General features: G+C 40.2%; 1 protein-coding gene across 2 annotated transcripts; it reads left to right on the top strand.

Annotated features, from left to right (window-relative positions):
* The first annotated feature begins 767 nt into the window (after positions 1 to 767).
* GPCPD1 (glycerophosphocholine phosphodiesterase 1) lies at positions 768 to 22,368 on the top strand. 2 transcript variants are annotated; one of them, XM_032948302.1, is made up of 21 exons: positions 768 to 1,063; positions 3,030 to 3,211; positions 5,520 to 5,611; positions 5,926 to 6,016; positions 6,279 to 6,363; positions 6,561 to 6,636; positions 6,795 to 6,836; positions 7,256 to 7,379; positions 7,762 to 8,011; positions 8,603 to 8,765; positions 9,145 to 9,277; positions 9,724 to 9,778; positions 10,791 to 10,883; positions 12,693 to 12,770; positions 14,275 to 14,314; positions 14,692 to 14,753; positions 14,876 to 14,941; positions 15,143 to 15,279; positions 16,420 to 16,555; positions 17,891 to 18,051; positions 19,957 to 22,368. In XM_032948302.1, the coding sequence occupies exons 3-21, from the start codon at positions 5,563 to 5,565 to the stop codon at positions 20,081 to 20,083; spliced, it is 1,968 nt and encodes a 655-aa protein (XP_032804193.1). In that variant the 5' UTR covers positions 768 to 1,063; positions 3,030 to 3,211; positions 5,520 to 5,562; the 3' UTR covers positions 20,084 to 22,368. The 2 variants fall into 2 exon arrangements, with proteins under 2 accessions (XP_032804193.1, XP_075920411.1); XM_076064296.1 differs by lacking the exon at positions 10,791 to 10,883.
* The last annotated feature ends 65 nt before the right edge of the window (positions 22,369 to 22,433 follow it).

The raw sequence follows: 22,433 nt of genomic DNA, 5'->3' as shown, positions 1-22,433 counted from the left end.
AGTAGTGTATAGTGTAGTAGTGTATAGTAGTGTATAGTATAGTAGTGTATAGTGTAGTAGTGTATAGTAGTGTATAGTGTAGTAGTGTATCACCAGGACAAGCGGATTGAGAAACGAGCGGATTCCTCCAGGTATAAAATAAATATTCTCATTCTGATAAAGTCGGCCCAGTAAATGTGAATGTGGAATGTCCACAACACCAACGTGAGTTTACCGTGGACATTTAGACCCAAGCCGAAACATCTAACCTATAAAATAGAATGTTTAAAACATTTTTTTTTTAAATGATAGAATATAGTATTGTCATCAGTATGACATAAGTATACCAAGTTTGCAGTCGATACCACATTGGGAAGTTGGTAAAAACTGAGTTACAAGATTTGAGGATACAACAACAACAGAATAGAGTGAGTTTATAAAAAGCGTGTAATAATAATAACACGCGACACAGCAACACGCGGTTCCAGTGGTCGTGGCCAATGCAGTGTATGAAATACAAGGGGAGCGGGCGTTTCAAATTCCAGTCTGGATAAGCGTGGCGCACCCCCCCCCCAATCCCCCACACTGCCCTCTATTTAAACTGGGGGTTGGGATTTGTGGGGGTTGCGGGGGGGCGGGGGGGGCGGGTTGCGGGGGGGGTTGCGGGGGGCGGGTTGCGGGGGGGGGGGGCCGGGGGGTTGCGGGGGGGGGCCGGGGGGTTGCGGGGGGGGGGGCCGGGGGGTTGCGGCGGGGGGGCGGGGTGGGTTGCGGGGGGGGCGGGGTTGTACGCATGCGCAGTGCGGACAGGATGCGGCACCGGTCTGGACCGGCTTGAGCAGCGAGAAGTTATCCGTGGCGCGTCGCTGTCGTCGAATCCTCGCCTCCTCGTCGTCCTCCTCCTCCTCGTCGTCGTCAGTTCGCCTCGACCCCCTCTCGCCACCTTTCTTTATTTTAGCCCGGGAAGGAGCAGCATCGGGGGCTGTTGGGTAGTGGCGGTGGCTTCGGCGGCTGTTAATTGTCCACCCCACCGGCTGTGCGGAAGAGGAGGAGTGGTGGTGGACAAGTGGCGGGGCGAGCGAGAAGGGTGAGCGTGTGGGGGGAGAGCCGTGTTGTTGCTGCTGGCGAACACTCACTCGTACACACCCACAGAGATTATCGCGGACACGTAGAAGAGACGTACGCGTACAGAGAGATACGCTGGAGCGACGTGCACAGAGATTCATAACACTCCCATCGATGTACACGGAGATGGGCAACACTAGAGCGATGTGCGCACACAGAGATACATAATACTCGAGAGATGTACACGCGTGCGTCTTATAAATCGTAATTATTTTTTGCTGCATTCAGTGTGTACACATGTACACGTAGACACCCAAGGGTATGAACACACAGAGGTACTTACAATAAATGTACACGTAGATACCATGGGGGGCAACACGTACACACAGAGAGAGAGACATATATAGTACACATGCATACAAAGAGATGCAGTACACACACAGAGATATACACAAACTAGATGCACGCAGAGATAGTCACGTAGACACACAATGATGTATACACCAGAGAGACGTGAAGACACAGAGATATACACCACACACACACAGCTATAAAGACAGACACCCCCCGTGTAGCCTGTAACACACTGTAGGGACAAGTGCTGTTAGCGAGTATCTAACTTATAAAGGCCGACGCGATTACACGAGAGGGGGGTGGGTGGCCAGCACCACGCCCGGCCGTCTTTGTCTCCCCAGTGACGATGTTTTTTCCATACCGCACCGGGTACACATGTATTGCATCAGGACATGCTGTGCAGTATATAGATACGAGATAAGACACTGAGATGTACACAAAAGCGAAGTACTGTACTCAAGACAAACTGACCTTCAAGTTTAATCGTTGTCAATCCATTAACTTATTCCATAAATAAGCAAAATTTCAAAAAAAAAACAATAGAGAATTGATATTCTTAGTTTTTTCGGTAAAGTCACGTTGAAGAGAAACAACAAAATAATAAAATATATATAAAACAATAAAAATTATTTTGTTGTTTCTCTTCAACGTGACTTTACCGAAAAAAACTAAGAATATGAATTACTGCAGTCACGAAAGCTTTAAATCAAAATTTAATAGAGAATTGCTTAAAAAGCAACGCCTCAGGATGTCGACAATTTGCCTGCCGTTGCCCAATATGCTGAAACTGTCAACAGAAATACGCACACCCACTTACAACCACAGTAACACACATACGTAGAGCTCTACAAAGCTTCGTGTGTACACGGCGATATACACACATACACGGAGTAATTTACACGTACTAACACATTTAACTTTACACATTTCATATGCAGTCGTCTTAGTAATACTCGGCAACACTCGGTACAAAGTGAGTTAACAAAAACAATCGTGTCCAGGAGCAAAGTTGTCACGTAGCCCCGTCGAGTAGAGATTAATGTTTCATTCCAGTACTCCTGGCTGCCTTGCCACATTTGAAAGATCCTTTGATAGAATTGGTATCCCATCTGAAGTACGTTTGATTCGCATACTTGGTATGTGTCATTAAAAAAAGATGTATAATTTATATGAAGCCTATAAATGCACTTTTTTTTTAATAGGGTGTCTCGTTATGCATCGTTCACACTGGAGCGTTTATGTAAAAAAAATACACCCTATATGAACTTCCATATTTTTTAAACTGCCATATAGTTTATACTGTTACAAACGACACTATAAACAGCTTTTTTTAAAATTCACAATGTGGAATATGTTTTAATATTGTAGGCACTGTGCCATATCATGGAGCATGTCATAGATTAAAAAAAATGTATTTATAAAGTAAATTCACAGTTTTTGTGTTGCGTGCGGGTTGAATGTTTAAAAATTAAGCTTTGCCCCCCCCCTCCCCAATGTTGGTCGATGGCCACTTTTTAAAAAACCGGTTTGTGACCGCTGACAGACCCCGGGCCAGAGAGAGAGAGAGATGGGGGGCCGTCAAGTCTAAAAATTGCCCGTCGCTTCTCAACTAAATGTGCACGTATTTGTTCCAGATGGGGATTTGTTGACGTGTCGATACTCGTGAGGCCATCCATCGGTGGTGGGGCCAGTGATGGGCGAGGCAAGGTGAGAGGGGCATTAAAGGAGGCAAAACCCTCCTCGTCCTCCAGTCGAGCGTGGAGGTGGCACAGAAGAGCGAGCAGGACAAGTGCTGAGCTGTCGGTGGGTTGGGAGGGTGAGTGTCAAACTTGTTTCTTCGCAACGCAACAAAGCTAAGAGTTGACGAGAGAGCATCGTTTAAAAGTAAATTTCAATTCAGTTTAGCCAAGCCACGTTTCATTACAACTGGTGAGAGATTCTAGCAGGGATTTAGTTTGATTTCCATAATTTCACTTTTGCACAATTCCTTCGGGAATTGCAATTCTGGTAGCTATTCGCATTTTAAATGACTGTATCTACTAATTTAAATGTAATTCTCACAGATTGTCATGGAAGGTATGGTGTTGCCAGAATGCCACGCTAAAGATGTAATGGCGTCATGCCAGTTATGCGAACTAGATTATTTAAGACGTTTCTCTCGATGTTTGATAAAACGTGGAGCAGAGCTAAAGCATCTTAAACAGGGGTTAAAAGGTCCCAATCGCTACTGGCAGAAGGACCTTCAGTAGAAGGAGCTGCAGAAAATCCCTCGAAAGTGGGTATTTTGGCTTGCACACTGGCACAACGTTTTGGCATAGATATATTTTTCAATACATACAGATTTTTGAAATGTGCAGATAATGACGGAGTTTAAATCTTTATTTCTTTAATATGATAGCAGGGTAGGCGATTATTTACAATTGCAGTTTTGCTCGAGTCAATAAGTGCAAGTTTAAAAAACGAGTTCATCAAAGTTGTAAATTATGCTTTTTTTCAGTTTGAATTCGCAGCATTCGTGAAAGCAAAGCAACATGGTCATTGTTCTTTAACGTGTTTGCATGTATAGAATGCCCTTTTGAACTAATGTAGTGTGTTGTTGAAGGCGAGGGTGTCAGGTTTGAGTTTCAACAGAAACCTTAAAATACATATCGAACAATTAGCCCGTGTGTTTCACATCTTTATTAGACATGCATAATAAACCTAGAGAGTACGTACCTATACTCCTGAACATTCAGAATTGTATTTAACACCTGTAGTTAGGAAAGCTCTACAAAAATTAAGCTTGTATTCCAAAGGCATTATTTTAACCGATGTAGGTGACTGTGTTTTTCTCCGGCAGAGTAGGGGGCACAGCTGGTGCATCAGCCGGTCATCTCGGCTAGTCAACTCACGGCACATGGGTCTGTCCCGTGACCTCCTGCTTGTGCGCGTTAACACTTCACTTGGCCTTAACGTGCACATAGCCTGGCACAAGCGCCGTGATGACATCACCGCCACTTAGTGGCGAATAGCGGTTGTTATATTTTCCAGGTTCTCCGGTTTTCTCCCATGGATAAAAAAACCCCAAACAGTATAATTTGTTTTGATTTAAAGCTTCTACGTGACTTTACCGAAAGAACCAAGAATATATATAGTATAATTTGTATTGGCCAAACATCCCAATGGAAAAAAAATGACCTGCAAATTACTCAATTTGGATTACGCATAGCAGGATCGCCCCCTACTGTGAAATCTTGGCAGGACCCTTCTAAAGAATATTTGATACTTGGTTGAGGTTTTCCTGTATAAACAAAGTGTAACAATAATATATTAATAAGTCACACTTATATTCTTAGTTTTTTCGGTAAAGTCACGTTGAAGAGAAACAACAAAATAACAAAATATATATAAAACATCACCTGATGATGACCGTTTGAGTTATGGTCGAAACGTCGTGAGAATTTTTTTTTATTGTTTTATATATATTTTGTTATTTTGTTGTTTCTCTTCAACGTGACTTTACCGAAAAAACTAAGAATATGAATTACTGCAGTCACGAAAGCTTTAAATCAAAATTTAAGTCACACTTACTTTAGACTTAATATAAAATTAAGTGTTCATCAAAAAATATCTTTGTGTTAGTACTGCTTTGTGTGGAAGTTAACAGGATATTTCTGAAAACATCACCTTTGAAATCTGTATAAACAGCAAGAGAAAACCTTTATCCAAAGCTGTTAATGCAGAGTGATATGGAACAATTTGGTTAATGGAAACAATTAACCTTGAGCTAGATCTTTAACTGACCAGGTGTCTCAAAAGGAAATGGTAGAGGGGTGGCTCACAATTAGGTTTGCGAGTTTCAAATTCCGGTTGGTGAGTTTGACTCGCCCCATCACTACGCCACGGTCGATAAAATCAATACTGCAAGTGACATTGTGGTTTGCATGGAGAGTCGCCCCCACCGTACAAGTGCGGAATTATTAACCCTGACGAATGTGAGTTGAGCACTGCCTTCAATGCTTATATGAGTAAGAAATTACTGACTACAGTATTTTTTTGTATTGCTGTTGCCCGCTTTGAAAGTGTCACTTTTTAAAATATCTAATCAACTGTTTTCTTTCTCCCCCTTTTAAAATCTATTTTAGACAAAGTAAACCGGTTTCACGCCAGTCTACCTCTTGAAAGAAAATGGTGCCGTCTCAGGTCACATTCCTCGTCAGGGCAGATACTCTTCCAGGTAATTTGGTTGGCTGATCTCTGAATGTATGCCGCATGGATGAACATAGTAATGGGTATTTATTACAAGTTTAAATGCTTATTGTATTTTAACTTTAATAAGTCATGGAAATAATGTGATGTGTATAACCCTTTGTACATTCACTCCTGGATGAAGGGCTCTATGTTTCACGTCGTTCATTGGCTCTTGTTTAACTATACTTCACCCTGGTCAGTGCTGAAACACTTATATCAAATACCCGTTTACCACAATGTTGGATTTCCTTTAAAAAAATATTGAACAGGATTGTATATTTTTTGTTATATTTTGAACAGGGGAAGCTGTGGGGTTGTGTGGGGACAGCCAAGACTTGGGCAGCTGGAAATCTGAGAACTCTGTAACTTTGCATCAAGAATTACCAGACAGGTGAATATTATTTCGTCTCATATGAAGTTGACATGTTTTACATTGATTCCCTTAAGTCTTACAATTTAGCTAATTACAATGTACTTTTTAGTAAATTATTGCAAGGATAAAAACCCTTTATGCATTTCAATTTTTGATACGCTTAACGGCATACTATGGAAAAGCAATTATGTCTTAAACAAACAGTGGCACGATTTAGAATCCATTTACATGTGTTGCTGGTGTTTAACTATCTTTGTTTGGCCTTTTTGCACTTATGCAGTAACATCTGGACGGTGACTGTACCCCTGCTCTCTGTGAAAACTGTACATTTTCGCTTCTTCAAAGGCTGCTTCTACGAGTCAAAGGTGCAATACCACCATACTTTAGATTTTAAAGCAAAGTCATTTACAAATGCTTACAGATGTTTCTAAACAAGGCAGTTGCATCATTCGCATAGAAAGATGTATTACGACTTCCATTAGCAGTGACTCGAAGCCAGTCTGAATAATAAAACTTTAATTCAATGATAACATTTCACAGTTGACTTCTCATTTTCCGACAGACTAAAGATGGAAGTAAACTGGTCACGGTTAACAAATGGGAGACCCACCTCCATCCCAGGGAGTTTACACCAATTGGTAAGAAACTTGAGACCGGTGTTGATTTAATATTGATGTTGTATTCATCGTAGTAATGTCTTACCCATTTTCTCAAATTAAGCCTGTCATTTATGGACAAGTTTGCAAAGAGGTATTTCATTCATTTCAGAAGTAACAGTGCGATCTGTTATCTACAGGTGCCAATTGCAGTGTTGATGGAGGACATTTTGGCATTGTCAGTAAGTATCACGTTGCGAGCATCCTGAGATATGCAACAGAACCTTAATTAGCATTGGGTGAACTTTTTTTCTGTAACATTTGTCAAAATCACAAGAGAACATATGTATACCTCGGGGATATGTCTATTGTAACTGATACATTTAATTGACAGTTCGACAACTAGGGATGCATTGCATTGGAGGCATTGTATGGTTGGCCAATTTATTTTCATAACTATCGAGTCAAATTATTTAAATTTGAAGATAACACTTAGATGGGGAGGGTGTGCCCTTGTCAAAGCAACATTCCACTTCATGGACAGAATTAGAATAACATTGAGTACAAATGCATGTAATGTATTCTTATGACAATCGCCATTGAGTTGCAGCCTCTGTGCGTGATTAAATTGTATTAAGTTGTCATCTTTTTCTATGTACAGATGGAGTGACATCTGTTGACATCGGTTGGTTGACCTGCCAAACAGAGCTCCGGTTACGTCTGCACTTTTCTAACAAGCCGCCTGTTCTCATAAATAAGAAGAAATTCAAGAACTCACGTTTTAGGTAACAACGTGGGCCCACATTCACCGCTTTGTTTGGAGAGGTTCATGCTTCGAATCCTGCAGGCTGCCCCTGGTTATTACTGCGGATGTATTAACTATAAAATGCGTGCCGTCTGCTTTAGTCGATATTAAAGATCTCCAGACGTCATGAAAAATGAGCGGGTCATTTTCTGCTGTAATAACAATGGCATGGCCAAAATGTGCAAATGTATTATAACAACGTGATTTGAACATGTTCCTAGTATATTCCTGTACATCGGTCTGTCTTTATCGTTTCAAGTGCACGTGTGTTAGGGTTTCATACAGTTTTGGTTTAAAATTTTAAAACGCGTGGACTAGAATTTCAAATTGTAATAAATATTTTTTGTTACTCCTTTCGGCAGAGTGAAGCTGACTATTGAAGGCACAGAGGAAGATGACGATTCAGAAAATTACACGGAGGCAGAATGTACCCAGACCGACAACCCCAAGGTGCCACTATCCCTTGAGATCTCTCTCATCAGTCAGGGCCAGTACAAGTCACGGCACTCCCAGCCCGAGTGTGGATATGCCCTGGAGCCATCATGCTGGATGGAGTACATGGTCCATACAGTGGACCCAGGGAACCTGGAGCTTACCTTTGACTTTTTTGAGGTATGGCTGGATGTGCGCATGTGTTTTGCATTACACTTGGGGCCTGGTCATGCCGCGGTTAGCATGCTGCGCGACAAAGCTGGCGACCTGAGTTTGATTTCTGCTCATGGCCAACACCAGTGACAATTATCTGAACCAGTCCTCGGCCTCCCCTAGATCGAATCGTCCTGATATTAGTAATTGGTGCGGTGTGTAAATATCACTACTGGGGAGACCAAGGTGGTCGGGCATGGTGCTGGCCACCCACCCCCTCGTGTACTGTACCAGCCTTCATAAGTGCTTGTGAACAGCACTTTCCCCAAAAGACTGTTAAGGAGGATCTTTGTTGTTTTGGGCTTGTGCAAATAAACATTGCTTTTATTTGTATAAAGTGAGAAAAAAATGACAAAATGTGCAATATTAGTCATGACTGGATGCCATTATATCTAACTCTGGATTGAACAAACCAGTGTTTCGTGATGTGTATGTTGCCTGAATGTCTTGTGCCAAACTAGTACACGCACGGTTTGCTTTGTTTATGTGTTTGGTATTTTTGTGCAAGGCTCGAGAGAGTTTGCTTTTGATAACAAACCAAATCTCTTTTGTCAACAGGAGGATCTGAGTGAGAGGGTGGTACAGAGCGATGCCTTGCCAGGCCTGGTGGGCACGGCCTGCCTACTTTCATCGACTCTCATGGAAACGAGCAAAAGCAATGGCGTCATTAGTCTGCCCATCATGGGACGAAACACGCGGCAGACAATCGGCAAAGTGAACGGTCAGCACTGCATTCCGCATGAAGCTTTTTACTTGAAGTGTTAACATTTTATGTGTAGGTACCTTGTTTAATTTTTGTTAATAAAAAAAAGCTCTTTGAAATAGTTTGAGCCAAATTATTACCCGTGTGGAATATCATAGCCTGTCTTCAAATGTAATAGTCGCATATATACCTATTTAGTTCTTTAACATGGATTATCTCCCATTAATGGAATTTATTGCCCAGAGGCGTAATGTTAAGCTGCATAAATGAAGTCTGGTTTTGACATAGTGAATGATAATTTAAGTTAAAATTCACGTGTATTTTTTCCATATTGATGAACCAAACAACTTTGTTCTGTAACTGTCATTGACTTTTCTCTTCTGACTCGTCATTTCAGTTGACTACTTCATCATCCACCCAGCCCAAGACCTGCATTGTGATATGAAGGCCTCATTCTCCAAGTATTGGAAGCCACGCCAGACCCTCGACATCGGTCATAGGGGTGCTGGCATATCATACTTCACAGAGAAGTTAGTGAATTTTTCATGAATTCAACATGGCCTTGCACTCTCAACTTGTGCCTTAATTTTACTTGATGCTGAATTGTTTCCAAAAAGCACAACAGCCTAATAATGGAAGTGTTTCTTTTGTCAAGCCCACAGGTTGGATGTTCAGTTGACCCATGCATTAATTGTAGAATGAAATGCATTCATTTTCAAAAATACACTTTTTACAAGTGTAGGTTTTATTGCAATGCATTTGAAAAGCAATATACATTGATAATTGAATCAACGTTTTATAAGCTACAGTATTGTTGATACAAAGTCTAAGAAAATATGTTTAATTAAGATGCTTAGAACATTATTTATATTTTAAGCTTATTTTGGTGTATTTAAATTTGGAATGTAGTTTCCATTACAATTCAGATTTCTTCATAAAATTAGGGTTTTTGTTTAATGTATATTTATGTTCTTAGGCTTGCTAAAGTTCGAGAAAACACCATCACCTCATTTAAGAATGCTGCAAGCCATGTAAGTGGATGAATATCGCATTGGTTTCGGTAACATTTTCCTTCCACATGTAGATTAACTTAGTGTAGAGCATTCACAATCAGTTTTCTTTACATTTACAGCATGCTATATTTTTTGTAATCCTGGATTCTTGCTAATATGCTCACACTTTCAATATTTTATTCTAAATGCTCAATTATCAACGTGAATTCAGGAAATGTCCTTAATTGCAAAATAATCAATGTCTTCATAATATTTCCACATTCATTGAGGGTGTGAATTTAAAGAATATTTTAATTCTAAAATGAATTGTTTTTAATTGTTGCAAATCCTTAAACTTTGTAGTTTGTGTAAGGCATATGTTAAAGCTCTAGTTGTGTGATGTTAGTGTTTGAGCTTTGTGAGCTTTGCCATACGTATTTAGATTTTTTTTTACAGTTTACACTTTAAAACAAAATTATTGCATTGTCCTTGACCAATGCTGAAGATAAGCTCGCATGGCACTGCACTTTAACCTTCTCTTGTTGCCCTGTGTAATCATGTAATCATGTACGGCCATGTTATGGATCAACTACTGAATGAGAACCTCTCCACACCGTGCAGATCATGGACATTATTTAACCATTCTTGACCACACTGATCAGTGCAGGTTGGTGGTGGCAGGGAGCATAGACTTTTAGCATAGTACAGCACAACAGCAGATATTACTGCACTGCCCTCTGCTAACACCATCGCCCAAAATCAACCTCTGACATCCGCTATATGTATGGTGGTCATCCAATCCAAACACCGTCCAGGTCTATGACCAAATCATCCGGGATGCATCCCAATCTCGTCCGATCCAGGAAGCTGAGAGCTAAGCTAGGAGTATGAGTGTAGATATTTAAAGCGTAATATGCAGTTGACAATGTTAACATATAAATGAGCAACATTCCACATGTTGATGTTGAAGTGATGCATCAACCTTCCAAATTATGTGCCAGGTGTTGATAGTTCCAGGTTACGTGGCAAGCTTATGGTCTTGTTATTTCAGGGAGCTGCTTATGTAGAGCTGGACGTTCATCTCTCCAAAGATCTTGTTCCAGTAGTATATCATGATTTTACCTGCTGTATCTCCATGAAAAAGGTAAGGTTATATCGGAGTATGTAATTGATTGCTTAGAGCTTGAAGCATGCCTTTTGGAATGAAGGTTTTAGTGTGGGTCAACTCTTGATTATCTGGTATAATAGGGTTGAGGATTTGGAGGTGGTAATCTGGATTAAACAGAAACGCAGATAAGTTTGTTTTCTTTAACCAGGTGACAACACAAGAGACCAACTTAGACTCATTTGCAAGAGTGACCTGGATAACCAAATACAGTGATTGCTAAGTATAATCCAAAAGCAGTAATTTCCGTGTAATTTTTTTTCAATGGACCCTGACGCCAGCACACAATGACCTACTCTTGCAAATGACGTCAGGCAATCATTACGACCCATTGTAAAGCAGAAACAAGACGGGCGCATGTTATTGTTATCAAACCTGCAGTAATAACTGAGGGCCGCTGAACAACAGCAATTAGAGAACATGCCCATGATAAATTATGGCAAAAATTGCATACATTTGGCTGTTTTAAACCATTTATTGCTCACGTATGTATGATGGGGGGTGAAGAGTTACAATGTGGCAGAATGTCTTCTGTTTTTAGCTCTGCATGAAGTAATGGGCTTAATCACGATCACATTTGAGGTCAGAGGGACTGCCCTCAACAATGATGAGCAGTTAATTATTAAACCAGTGTGTGTAGATATATTTTAATAACCTTTTTTGAAAGCACAGTTAATTTATTCACCCACGGATAATCAAGAGTTAACTGTACTTAAAGTCTAACACCTATTTCATTATGGAAGCAACTAATTTAGTTTCATATGCATGCATACTAATAGCACTTTTGATGGTGATACTATGCAAGTTTAAAATTCAAGTTTATTGTGTTGAGCAAGGTAAGAATTGAAGAGATTAGGGTAGTTTCATTTGCAAGAGTTACTCGGGTCACTAAAATGACAAAAGCAAACTAAAAAACTACAGCAATAAAGCGAGTGGAAGTCATAACAAAAGCAACTGCCAAATGAGAAATCTAAAATATTCCACAAACATAATTTAGTGTTACATAATAAAGAAAAAAGTTGGTTCGTGCAGATTATTTCTAGACTTGGTCATATAACCCCCGACGAATATTTTAACCTTCATCGATGCTTTGATACCAATATAATACAAAAAATTCCCTAAATTTGGTTTCAAACTCCATTGTCTTGGTTTAAAAAAAACATAAAGATGTTGCCCACGTGGTTTGTAGATGATTGTGACCCTGCTTGACATGGCAGTCGGTGACTCGATAGCTGAATGTTCATTTGAAATATCCACATCATTTGTTTGCCATATGTACATTACCCTTACACGTGTATTACCAAAGGAAACAAATGTCTTGTAAACCAGGTACGCTTCAGAAAGTTACATTTAATAAACTGTCTTGTGCAGAGTATATTGCAGTTGCTCTGTAACCTATTTAATTTTGACCTGTCCCATGAGTAGGGATAGCATAATTTATTGATTCGTGAATTGTTATTGATTCTCAACGTCGCAAAACATGCATTGAATTGAGTGTATAAGAAAATATGCATTTCCATGTGTTTATACTTAATTGGTTGGCATCATTCCTGCAGCCACTGGAGGTGCTGCCATTCACCGCAGTGTTAAAAAAATACACGACGTCTTGAATTGGGACGCTGAATCGTGATAATTCATTCCACCACTACCCATGAGAACTCTACTTTCAGAGATGTCCTGGTGGGCCTGTTAGCCACACGAGTCAATGGCAGTCACAAACATTACATCTAAACGGAACATAATAGGGTCTTCGTAAAACCCTAAGCCTCTACATTTCCTTTTTTGTAGAGGCACATGGATGATCAATCTGAGCTGTTGGAGATCCCTGTGAGGGAGCTGACTTACCAACAACTGCAAATGCTTAAGGTAAAGGCGATACGTCACTTTTATAGCACATGCACACCCGGTTATGAACTGCTGGTTCTACATCACTCTAAATACGTGAGGAGAAGGAGCTTTAGTGTGATTGTACACGGACATCGTAACAAACGTTTGGAAAACAGTATAGATTGTGAGAAGATGACATCGTAAAGAGCTGGGTAAGAAACCCTAAGCAAATGCACGGAACATTGATATCTTTGCAGAGGTTTACGGTGAAGGTGTAGTTCTCCCAATTTCTCTCAGCACTTGCTTGGTGGGAGGGCCTCCACTAGAGGGAGGTCTAGAGAGCTTCTCCCTACTCTTCCACTCTGGCCAGACCTCTTCAAAGAGATGGGAATAGCCATTATTTTTTAACCCCTCCAAAACGCGACCTGCTGCTGATGGAATAACTGTGGTGTACCCATGTATACAGCTGGTTGGACAAATTAATGTGATTATGTGTAGAAGAGCATGAGTGAAAATTGGTCATAGTTTGCCTTAGGGACAGCTTCTTAAAGGGTTGTGAATTTAAATTCAAATAGGGACGACGGGAGGCGATCATGGAGCCTGGTGCATTGGCATTAAGTAGGCAAAATATCGTGGAATCTTTACATCAAAAACTATAGATTTAAAAGTCTTCTGCTACGTACGGTGCGAAAGAAGTTCCACATACACATGGTTTGATGTGACGAAGAATTAAATTGAGGTGATAAGCCGTGGCCTATTAAAACAAACATTGACTTAAAGCTTTCGTGACTGCAGGAATTCATGTTGTTTGGGTCTTTTGGTAACGCTACGTAGATAGATAAAATAATTAAAAAAATATAAAAAATAACAATATCACGACGTTTTGATCGCAACACAAGCGATCGTCAACAGGTGAGAAATATCGCGGGAGAGCTGCGATATTTCTATCTACGTGGCTTTACCGAAAGACCATAAGAATACGAATAAAAACAAACATTGTTTAATAGCATTTTGACTGTTAAAGACTGAATAAAAAATATTGTTAATTTTTTTAAGTCGCTTAAGTTCGTCAGAGCCTTCCTTGGTTTTCACAGATTACATTGATGGGTTGCTATGTACTAACAACTTTTAGATTAGTTAGCAATATGATATAAATAGCATCGACTTTGTTAAGCATTTAATTTTCTCTTTGAAAACTTTGTTGGATCAATTTTGTACATATAAGACATGATTCCCATATTGGCCAAGTATCATTTGTGAGCTTCATTTTCTACCAAGATTGGAATTAGCCCCAAACAGAGTAAACCTATTAATTGTATAAGTTTCCATTTTAAAAGATGTTACATCGTCATATTCCAGACACGCAAAAAAAAGGCTTATAAAAATATTACCATTAAAAATAATAGTCACTCTTGTTTATGATAGCATAAGCACTCGGGTATGAACCTTGGCAAATTATCTGGCATAGAGTTTGCCATTTAATTTGATTGTAAGTGCTTTTAAGTTTTGCTATGCTCTTGACTCCCTTCCTATATCCATGAAGCTGGCTCACGCTCATGCAAAAAAAGTCGACCTTGACCACGGTATGTCAGCCTCTGTCGCCGTTCATTAAGGCACACTCATAACCTTTGAACTGTTAAAGTTTATTTTACATGAATATAAAAAAAAATAACAACCTACTTTGTGTTTTCTAATCCAACTGCACGTGGTGTTCGTATTGACCGTTGGGTCAATTAAGCTGTTTATTTTACACCACTCAACAGTATCATAAATTCACTTGCTGAATTAATGGTAAAGTAATACAATTAATTGTAGCAATTAATATAGACGTAGAAAAATGCCTGGGTGTGTCTCTTAATGTATAGTTTCTGTTCGCTTGAATGTGGCCATGCAAAATTACATTCACAATTAATTTATGTTGTACGATTGTGCTGACAATGTACCATGGCTGTCATTGCAGATTCCAGTCTCAATGATTCTCACGACGTCCCAGAAACTCAGTCGTTCCCGACACTAGACCAGGTGATTTCTTCAATTCAAACAATGCAAAGATTAAGTCATGGTGTTTTTGACCTTCTATGGTGTATGCTCTCTGCTCTGTTTCCTCTTAGTCGTTTTTGATCATTGGATGGTTTGTTTTTAAGGTCTTTGAAGGCGTTCCTGAGCATGTTGGCTTTGACATTGAAATAAAATGGCCCTTGCAGCAGAAGGTGAGACGTTTTACTTGAGAAATCTAGAAACCCAGAGTACAATAATACATGCATTACATTTAAGATTAGTTTGTCAAAAACGCATTTGGTTAAATGCCTGACAATTAAAACATTATTTTCACCTTTAAATACAATCTTTTACAAAATTCGGAAACCATCCTTTAGGAGTAATGTTTATGCACGTTTGTTCTCTTTTTTTAGAATGGAGTGTGGGAAGGGAATCTCTCGTCTTACTTCGACATGAACCAATTTGTTGATATCATCCTGACCTGCGTACAGCAACAAGCCAAAACACGACGCATCATATACTCCTCATTCGATGCCAATATCTGTGCCATGTAAGTCTCCAGTTGCTTCGCCTGGCCACCGCTCCGGTTTGCATTTCTTCTGCGGCACCCAGTGTGTCGTGATGATCACCCACACTTGTTTGGTCATGATCGTGGATAGTATCGCATGACACATTGCTTCCACCCACATCACCTTGGGGTGGGTCTGTATTTGGGCATCCTGAGCTAAGCCTGCGAGCAGGATTAGTCAACACCTGTCCAAGAGGGAGTCACTGAAATAAAATGATTGATGCAGCAGGAGTTGCCTTTGTCCTTGGAGAATGTAGAAGTGTTGCAGCATTGTAAAATCTTTAGGTCACTTCCAAAGAGAGTCTTTCCTTTGTTCTGTCTGCATTGGGGATTATATGTAATGTCTTGGATTCTCTGTAAAGCATACGATGTTCAAACTAAACCTTTTTAACCATTTTTTATTTAAATAAGGGTGTTGTTTACAGCATACATTTCAGTGTGATTGTGGAACTTTGTCTATCTGGATAAACCAATCAGGTTGTGAGGAATTTTGGTTTACATGGCAAAAAACCATGTCAAGCAAACAGAATTTGTTCACAATCTTTATTGTCCCTTACTACACCCCCACCTCCCTGTGCTCAGTCACGTTTCTGCCCCTTTTCCCTCCTGGCTCCCCCTCCATTGGAATAAACTCCCGCTTGACATCAACACGGGCAACTTCACTCACCATCTTTCGTTCCTCCCTTAAGACTCCTTTTCTTTTAATAGCGTATCCCTCTACTGCTTGCTGTCTGCATCCTTACAACCTTAAGCATCTTCCGCCTTCCTATACTTGCCACTCCCTTTCCCTATCATCACCCTTCCTTTTTTCCCTTCACCTCCCTGAAACTCATACCACATCCCTCTTCCCCATCAGCCAATACTAATGTACGTTTTATTTTTGTAAAGTACTTTGACACAGGCACGATATAAAATCCTAGATGAGATAAACTAAAATTATGAAGTATGGAACATTGTATATACAGATCAGAAGAAAAAATATACATATACAACACTTGTTCTACCATTGCCTTGGGATCTAAAAGCAAAATGTTGCATTGATTTCTGAATGTTTGCCTTACTTAAGACGTATCTTGCTGTTTTTTTCTATGATTGTTTTTAATGGGTTTTTCTTATTACCAGGGTCCGCTTGAAGCAGAATAAATACCCGGTACTCTTCCTAACTCAGGGAGTGACGGAGGTTTACCCAGAATTCATGGACATCCGCACTCGCTCCACCCAAATCGCCATTCACTTTGCTCAAGCCGAAAATATCCTGGTAAGAGATGGCTCACGGCCAATATGATTGGGCAAATATCTGAACCTGTTCTTGGGCTTCCCCTCGACCTACTTGGCCTCAAATGAGTGCAATGTGTAAGCATTGGCAGGCGGTCAGTTGTGGTGCTCGCAACCCATCCCGTCGTGTTCTTTACTGGCCTTCACAGGTGTCCGTAAATAGCACTTGCCCCAGCAGTCTGTTAAAGGCTATACAGAGGATCTATTCCATTTTAAGACAAGTAAACACTTACTATTTGTGGGTCTTATAATCGCTGTTGCGTATTTTGTGATGCAGAATTGCTTTTCAGCATTATATTTATACTGGAGGAATCTGAGCTATAAAGCTATTTTTTTTTACAGATGTTCAGTCCTTTTTAACAGATCTCCACAGATCCAGACATTTTGTTGCAGCGCTGTGTTTAAATTCACGGGGTTGTATTTTAAGCACGAGAGACTACCCGACCAAAGAGGCGAACTGTGTTGTAGTGAGGCATGGGAGCGTTGTGGATCGTGAGCGAGCGGAAGTAGCCAACGCGACGCTACCCTCCCTCTCAGCGCCTCCCGTCTGCCACACCGTTTACAGCGAGTGTTTTCCTTCACAAATTCTTTTTTTACAATTATGACCTTTATACAGTAGATCGTTGATTTATCCAGCGGCTTCGGGGGGGAGGGGGGGGCGGGAGGAGGTGCCGGATAATCACATTATTTTAAATGCCTTATTTTTGCACATTCTTGAAAGACATTGTTTTTTTTGGTGTTGTGTTTTAAATTTGTTTACTATATGAAATTGGCGTAATTAAACATACAAATACACAACAAATACCTTATTATTAAAAGTTACTGCATTTACTGTAACCGTACTTACTACTCGACTCTGGAATACTGCATGGGATGAAGTACGCACAATGCTCTTGTTTCAACAGCTTGTGTTCGACGATCGCAGCCTTTTAGATCGGTGCTCCGGCGAAAGCTGAATTACATGCGCTTTTTGCCGGATCGCACTGGATATATTCTGTTTTTATGACTTGTTATTAGTCATGAAAAATGTAAAAACGTGCAGTATTTTCATTAAGTTGTATGTAGTGTATAATCTACTGTATATAATATTTGACACAAATAATGACATAATAATGCACGTGGTGTCGATCGTGGGACTAGTTACAGCCTTTGGAGCATTTTTTTCGGTTTTTGGCGGATCGGCCCAGGACTTCCGGATGATGTCGGAAGATGGATAATTGCGCAACGGACAATCGATGATCACCTGTAATAGCCAATTTGCTCTGAAGCCTACTGTCTTATTCTGATGCACATTCTTATGAATCGTTTGCGTTCACAGGGAATTAGCGCTCACACGGAGGACCTTCTGCGAAACCCAACCTACATTGTGGAAGCCAAGTCCAAGGGGCTGGTGATCTTTTGCTGGGGCAACGACACCAACGTGTCCGAAAATCGACACCGTCTCAAGGAGCTGGGCATGGACGGCCTCATTTATGATCGGTACGAACCCCGAGGCGTTTTGTGTGTGTGTGTGTGTAGGATGACGCTTTATTATTATGGTGCCCGTTCTAAACCGTAGCAGCGACGTATTTGGACTTAGAGTGTAGAATTTGGAAGAAAAAAACCGTGTGCGTAACAGAGGGCTCATCTTGTCTCTAGGAAATTGATTGGGTGTTTGTTGTGCCAATCAGATGCATGAGGGTGGTACAAAATGTTCTAAAGCCTGATGTAGAGGTAAACACTACACACTATTGATGTCAGAGTCACTCATAGTCTGAGTTCTCAAAAGAGCCAGGGCACAATATTCTCTATTTCCCTTCGTCTATTGTAGATAAACGATGATAAGTGCAGAAATGTGAAAATCCAGCATCATGATGTAATTGACCTTTTGACTGCAGAACACTAAAGCAAATTCAGTTTGTGAATACCTTGTTGAAAGTGTATAGGGCAGCGCGCCTATATTTGCAACGCGCCAAAAGGTCTGCGGCAGATTGTCTTTGTGGCAGACTCTCTTGAAGATACGAGCTGGCAGAATCTTTTGGGTATGAGCAAGGTGTGTGTGTGTTGGATCCCCAGAGTGCTGACATGGGACAGCACGAGCGGGCCTCAGGTGATTTTTCATATCGATCATGACCCGATATAAGGCAGACCTGGACAGGTTTTGAGGCACTTTATTATCAGTGATGAGACCTGGAATTTACTGTGCTTGGCCCGGCGTCCAATCAGCAGTCCATGCGGTGAACACATCCAACTTGTCCAACACCCAACCGAGAGTTCTCTGCAGGCAAAATCAAGTACCTGATTTTTATGGATGCTAAAGGTGTGGTACTAAATTGACGTTATGCCACACGAGGAGATGATCACAGGTTGATTTCGTGCAGACTTGCTCAATTGACTAAATCGTAGAGGGGCACTGGAAATGAGAGCTTGCACCCTTGTCTCTGAACGACAATGTCCCAGCAAAGGCTCAGATAACTTGGTACAACCTTTGTATGCCAAGTCTATGCATAAATAATGTGTAATTTTCCTTTATTGAACTAATGGGATTACAAATATGTACTAAATCTTGACTTAAAGCTTTCGTGACTGCAGGAATTCATATTCTTGGGTCTTTCGGTAAAGTCGCGATACGCGAAGCAATCCATTTTGTGACCCAATAAAGTGTAGATGTTTTGCGTGTAATTTTACTTGTTATGAACGCGCTTTCAAAAAAACAGCAGAAAAACCCAGAATGCTAGCGTCCAAGATCTACCGCTCCACCATTGGTCACCACACTTAGCCAGGTCGCTTTTCACTCCGCTTCAAGTCTCCTCTACGCTTTACTTTTCAATAGCATGCCTTCACTCCCCCTTGCATATTTCTCTCCTATTGTTCGGTCCCTCCCTTTTCTACGCTCTTCAGACATTTGGTACACTATCGGTGGGTCGTACATGCAGGTTTTTGTTGCTGAAACACATGGTGTATAGAATGAATGTAATTTAAGGTTGCCGTTGAATGCCAGGAAAAGTTACGTACGTGGCCGATGTATTAGGCTGATGATGGAATAGCAGCCAAGGTGGAGGGAACGCATCACAAAGAGACGGTTCACATACAGGAGCGAATGGGATTGTAGCATCGTAAGTCTGAGGAATGGCAAAGACGCAGAGGCATTCTTCCAGCAGTAGATGGACCGTGAATGATCGTGATCGTCATTATTAACACGTGCGCTATTGCATCCAAGGTTACATTTGATATTGCAAAGCAATGTGTGCAACACGTGTCATCTTAGTTTTGGTTGTGTTCAAAATGTGACAAACTTGGCCAAGAAAAACATGCGAATGAACACTTGCCGACACGTTGTTACAGTGGCGTCCGCTGGAACTGTGTGATGCTTATTGTGTGATGCTTATACTCTGTCTTGGACAGAATTTACGATTCGAAACCAGAGGAGGCGAACACGTTCCAGGTTGAAGAGCTGAATAAAGTCACCGAGGGGGTGCCGTTGGACGTCATCATCCACACGAACGGAGAGGACGCTCATCAGATCTCTTAAATACATGCCCGCATACTATCCTGCACTCCAAACTTTGGTATTGATTACGCAATGAGATCTCTTTAGAACCTTTCACTGCTCGAATCCTTATGCAGATTGTGATGTTTTGCATGTGCATATACGCGTAACTAATACTTTCACTTGGCTGTATTGTGCATTGCATCCTGCTCATATGAACTTCATTCCAATTCCATAATCGGCTGGTCCAAATTTGTTACTTTCGCAGTGTGTTAACTTTTAAAAGCAAATGGATGCGTTGTGATGCTATGTATGATTTGGCTTCTTTACTTGGTGCTATTTAGAAATATCTGCAATAATGTCAAATGTTGTTTGCAAATGCGGCCATCTCGATCTGCTTTGGCACGAGCATTTGCTGGAAGGTTTAAAACATAAAACTTAATACCTGGCTCGATTTTGGCATGCAAACGTCCTTGGCATGCGACCTCTTCGGCTGTCTTAACTGCAAAATGTATAACATCTGTAATATTGAAGTCGTGCAAAGACAATGCATAATGATGTATATTTATTTTTCTTTTTTATATATTCACTAACGTACGTTTACGCTCAACTCTATTGGATACGTTCATATTCAGGTCATTTTATACGTTGTGGTCTCTTGTTGATTATAATTTGCGTTTATTGTTGCAACCGAGGTAGCACGAGTTCATTGTTGCCTCGGACAAAGCAGTTCGATTACTATCTGTTCACTGTAATTGTGCATGCGCATTGGGAAATCAGGACACAATGATGTATTGAGAACATACTTGACCTAGATAACTGAATGCACGTTTTGCTGATTCGTATGTCTTGTGAGTGCTTCGTAGCTCTAAAATGTAAGCAACTATTTTTTTTGTCTTATAAATGTTTAGTAGCATCACACCTTTTTGTTGCGAGTTTGGAACTTAGAAATGATTGGTGCACATGCCTTTTTTCAGTATTTTATTGCACTTGTGCTGTGAGGTACTTTAAAAAGACAACATCAATGCAGTGCTGATAACTATGTTTTATGCGATAAAAACTTTACGTGATAAAGTGCAATGATGTCCTTTTATTTTCATTATTGTGTGGTGTGGGCAGATAAAAAAAAATTATAATTTGTTTTGCTTGTTTGAAAGCATGTTGCGTTTATTGTTAAGACTTAATTTGCACATTGCAAAACCAATTGGCGGCATATACAATTATAGAACGAAATACATTTAGTATACAGTACGATATTACATTTTTATATAAAAAGTGTTATTTGGGTCTTTTGCTTGAACGTTTTCTGGGTTCAATTACTTTTTACATTTAATGTCAGCAATATTAATGAAAGGGCATCGGCTGCTTTTGTAAACATGTTCCTGACCATTTGTTATTTAAATGAAAGCATTAAAAACAATTATTATACTCTAGTCCTTTGGGGTGAGTGGAGGTGCAATGGTTAGTGCACTGCACTTTGAACCCGGTGACCTGAGTTCGATTCCCGGCCATGGCTAATATCAGCAGTGAGTGACAAGTTAACTTGCCCTGGGCCCCCTCCATCCGCACTGATCATCATGGTGAAGTATGGTCAAAGAACCCCCATGACTAAAACACATGGGGGGTGGTCTTTAGAGGGTATTGACGAAGGACTTTTAAAGTATTATTTTGTATTAATATGCTTGAGAATTTATCTGGGAATGAGATAATGTGATGTTGTATGTGTGTTAAATGTACAGGGACTTCTGATTTGTGTTTGCTGTTGCTTTCCGACGGCTGAACACGTTTACTTTTGGAGTGTGAAACATTTGGATTTATTCAGTTAACAATAGCTATGTCTTTTCAAAATGTATCATTAGATTGCGTCATGTACATTTTCACACTTTTGTTTGTGAACTTTCTTTTAAATGTACATTATTAAATAACAATCTTGCATTATCCTACCTCAAATAGTACATTATGGTTTTTTTAGCTTGGTTGTCAGTTTATGCGTTTGCAAGTGTGAACATAATGTGTACAGTATGCATAATAATACAGTATAAGCCATGTTTCATTACATAGGATTTAAAAATTAACGAATTGGAATTCATGCGCGAAATTAGCACTCTTGATATTTTTACCAATTTATCGTAGTTCTTCCACTCTGGGTTTAACCACTCACGAGGCAGTTTGAGAATGCTGGGTTTGTAGATTGCACACGCCACTGGGAAAGGATGCCAGTTGAAAATGTTTCATGTTATGTGTCATTTTAAAATCTAAATATGTGCCTATTACAATATAGATGTTCACGTGCCTGTATTCTAAATAAAGATTCATAAATGCATCAAGATGTGATATCTGTAGTTGCATTTTTTTTATTAATGTGGTATGTAGTAAATATATAAATGTGTCG

Source organism: Petromyzon marinus, chromosome 6 (genome assembly GCF_048934315.1).
Source record: "Petromyzon marinus isolate PM22_M1 ecotype Great Lakes invasive population chromosome 6, UKy_Petmar_22M1.pri1.0, whole genome shotgun sequence".
NCBI lineage: Eukaryota > Metazoa > Chordata > Hyperoartia > Petromyzontiformes > Petromyzontidae > Petromyzon > Petromyzon marinus.
This window is presented reverse-complemented; position numbering and strand designations above follow the sequence as displayed.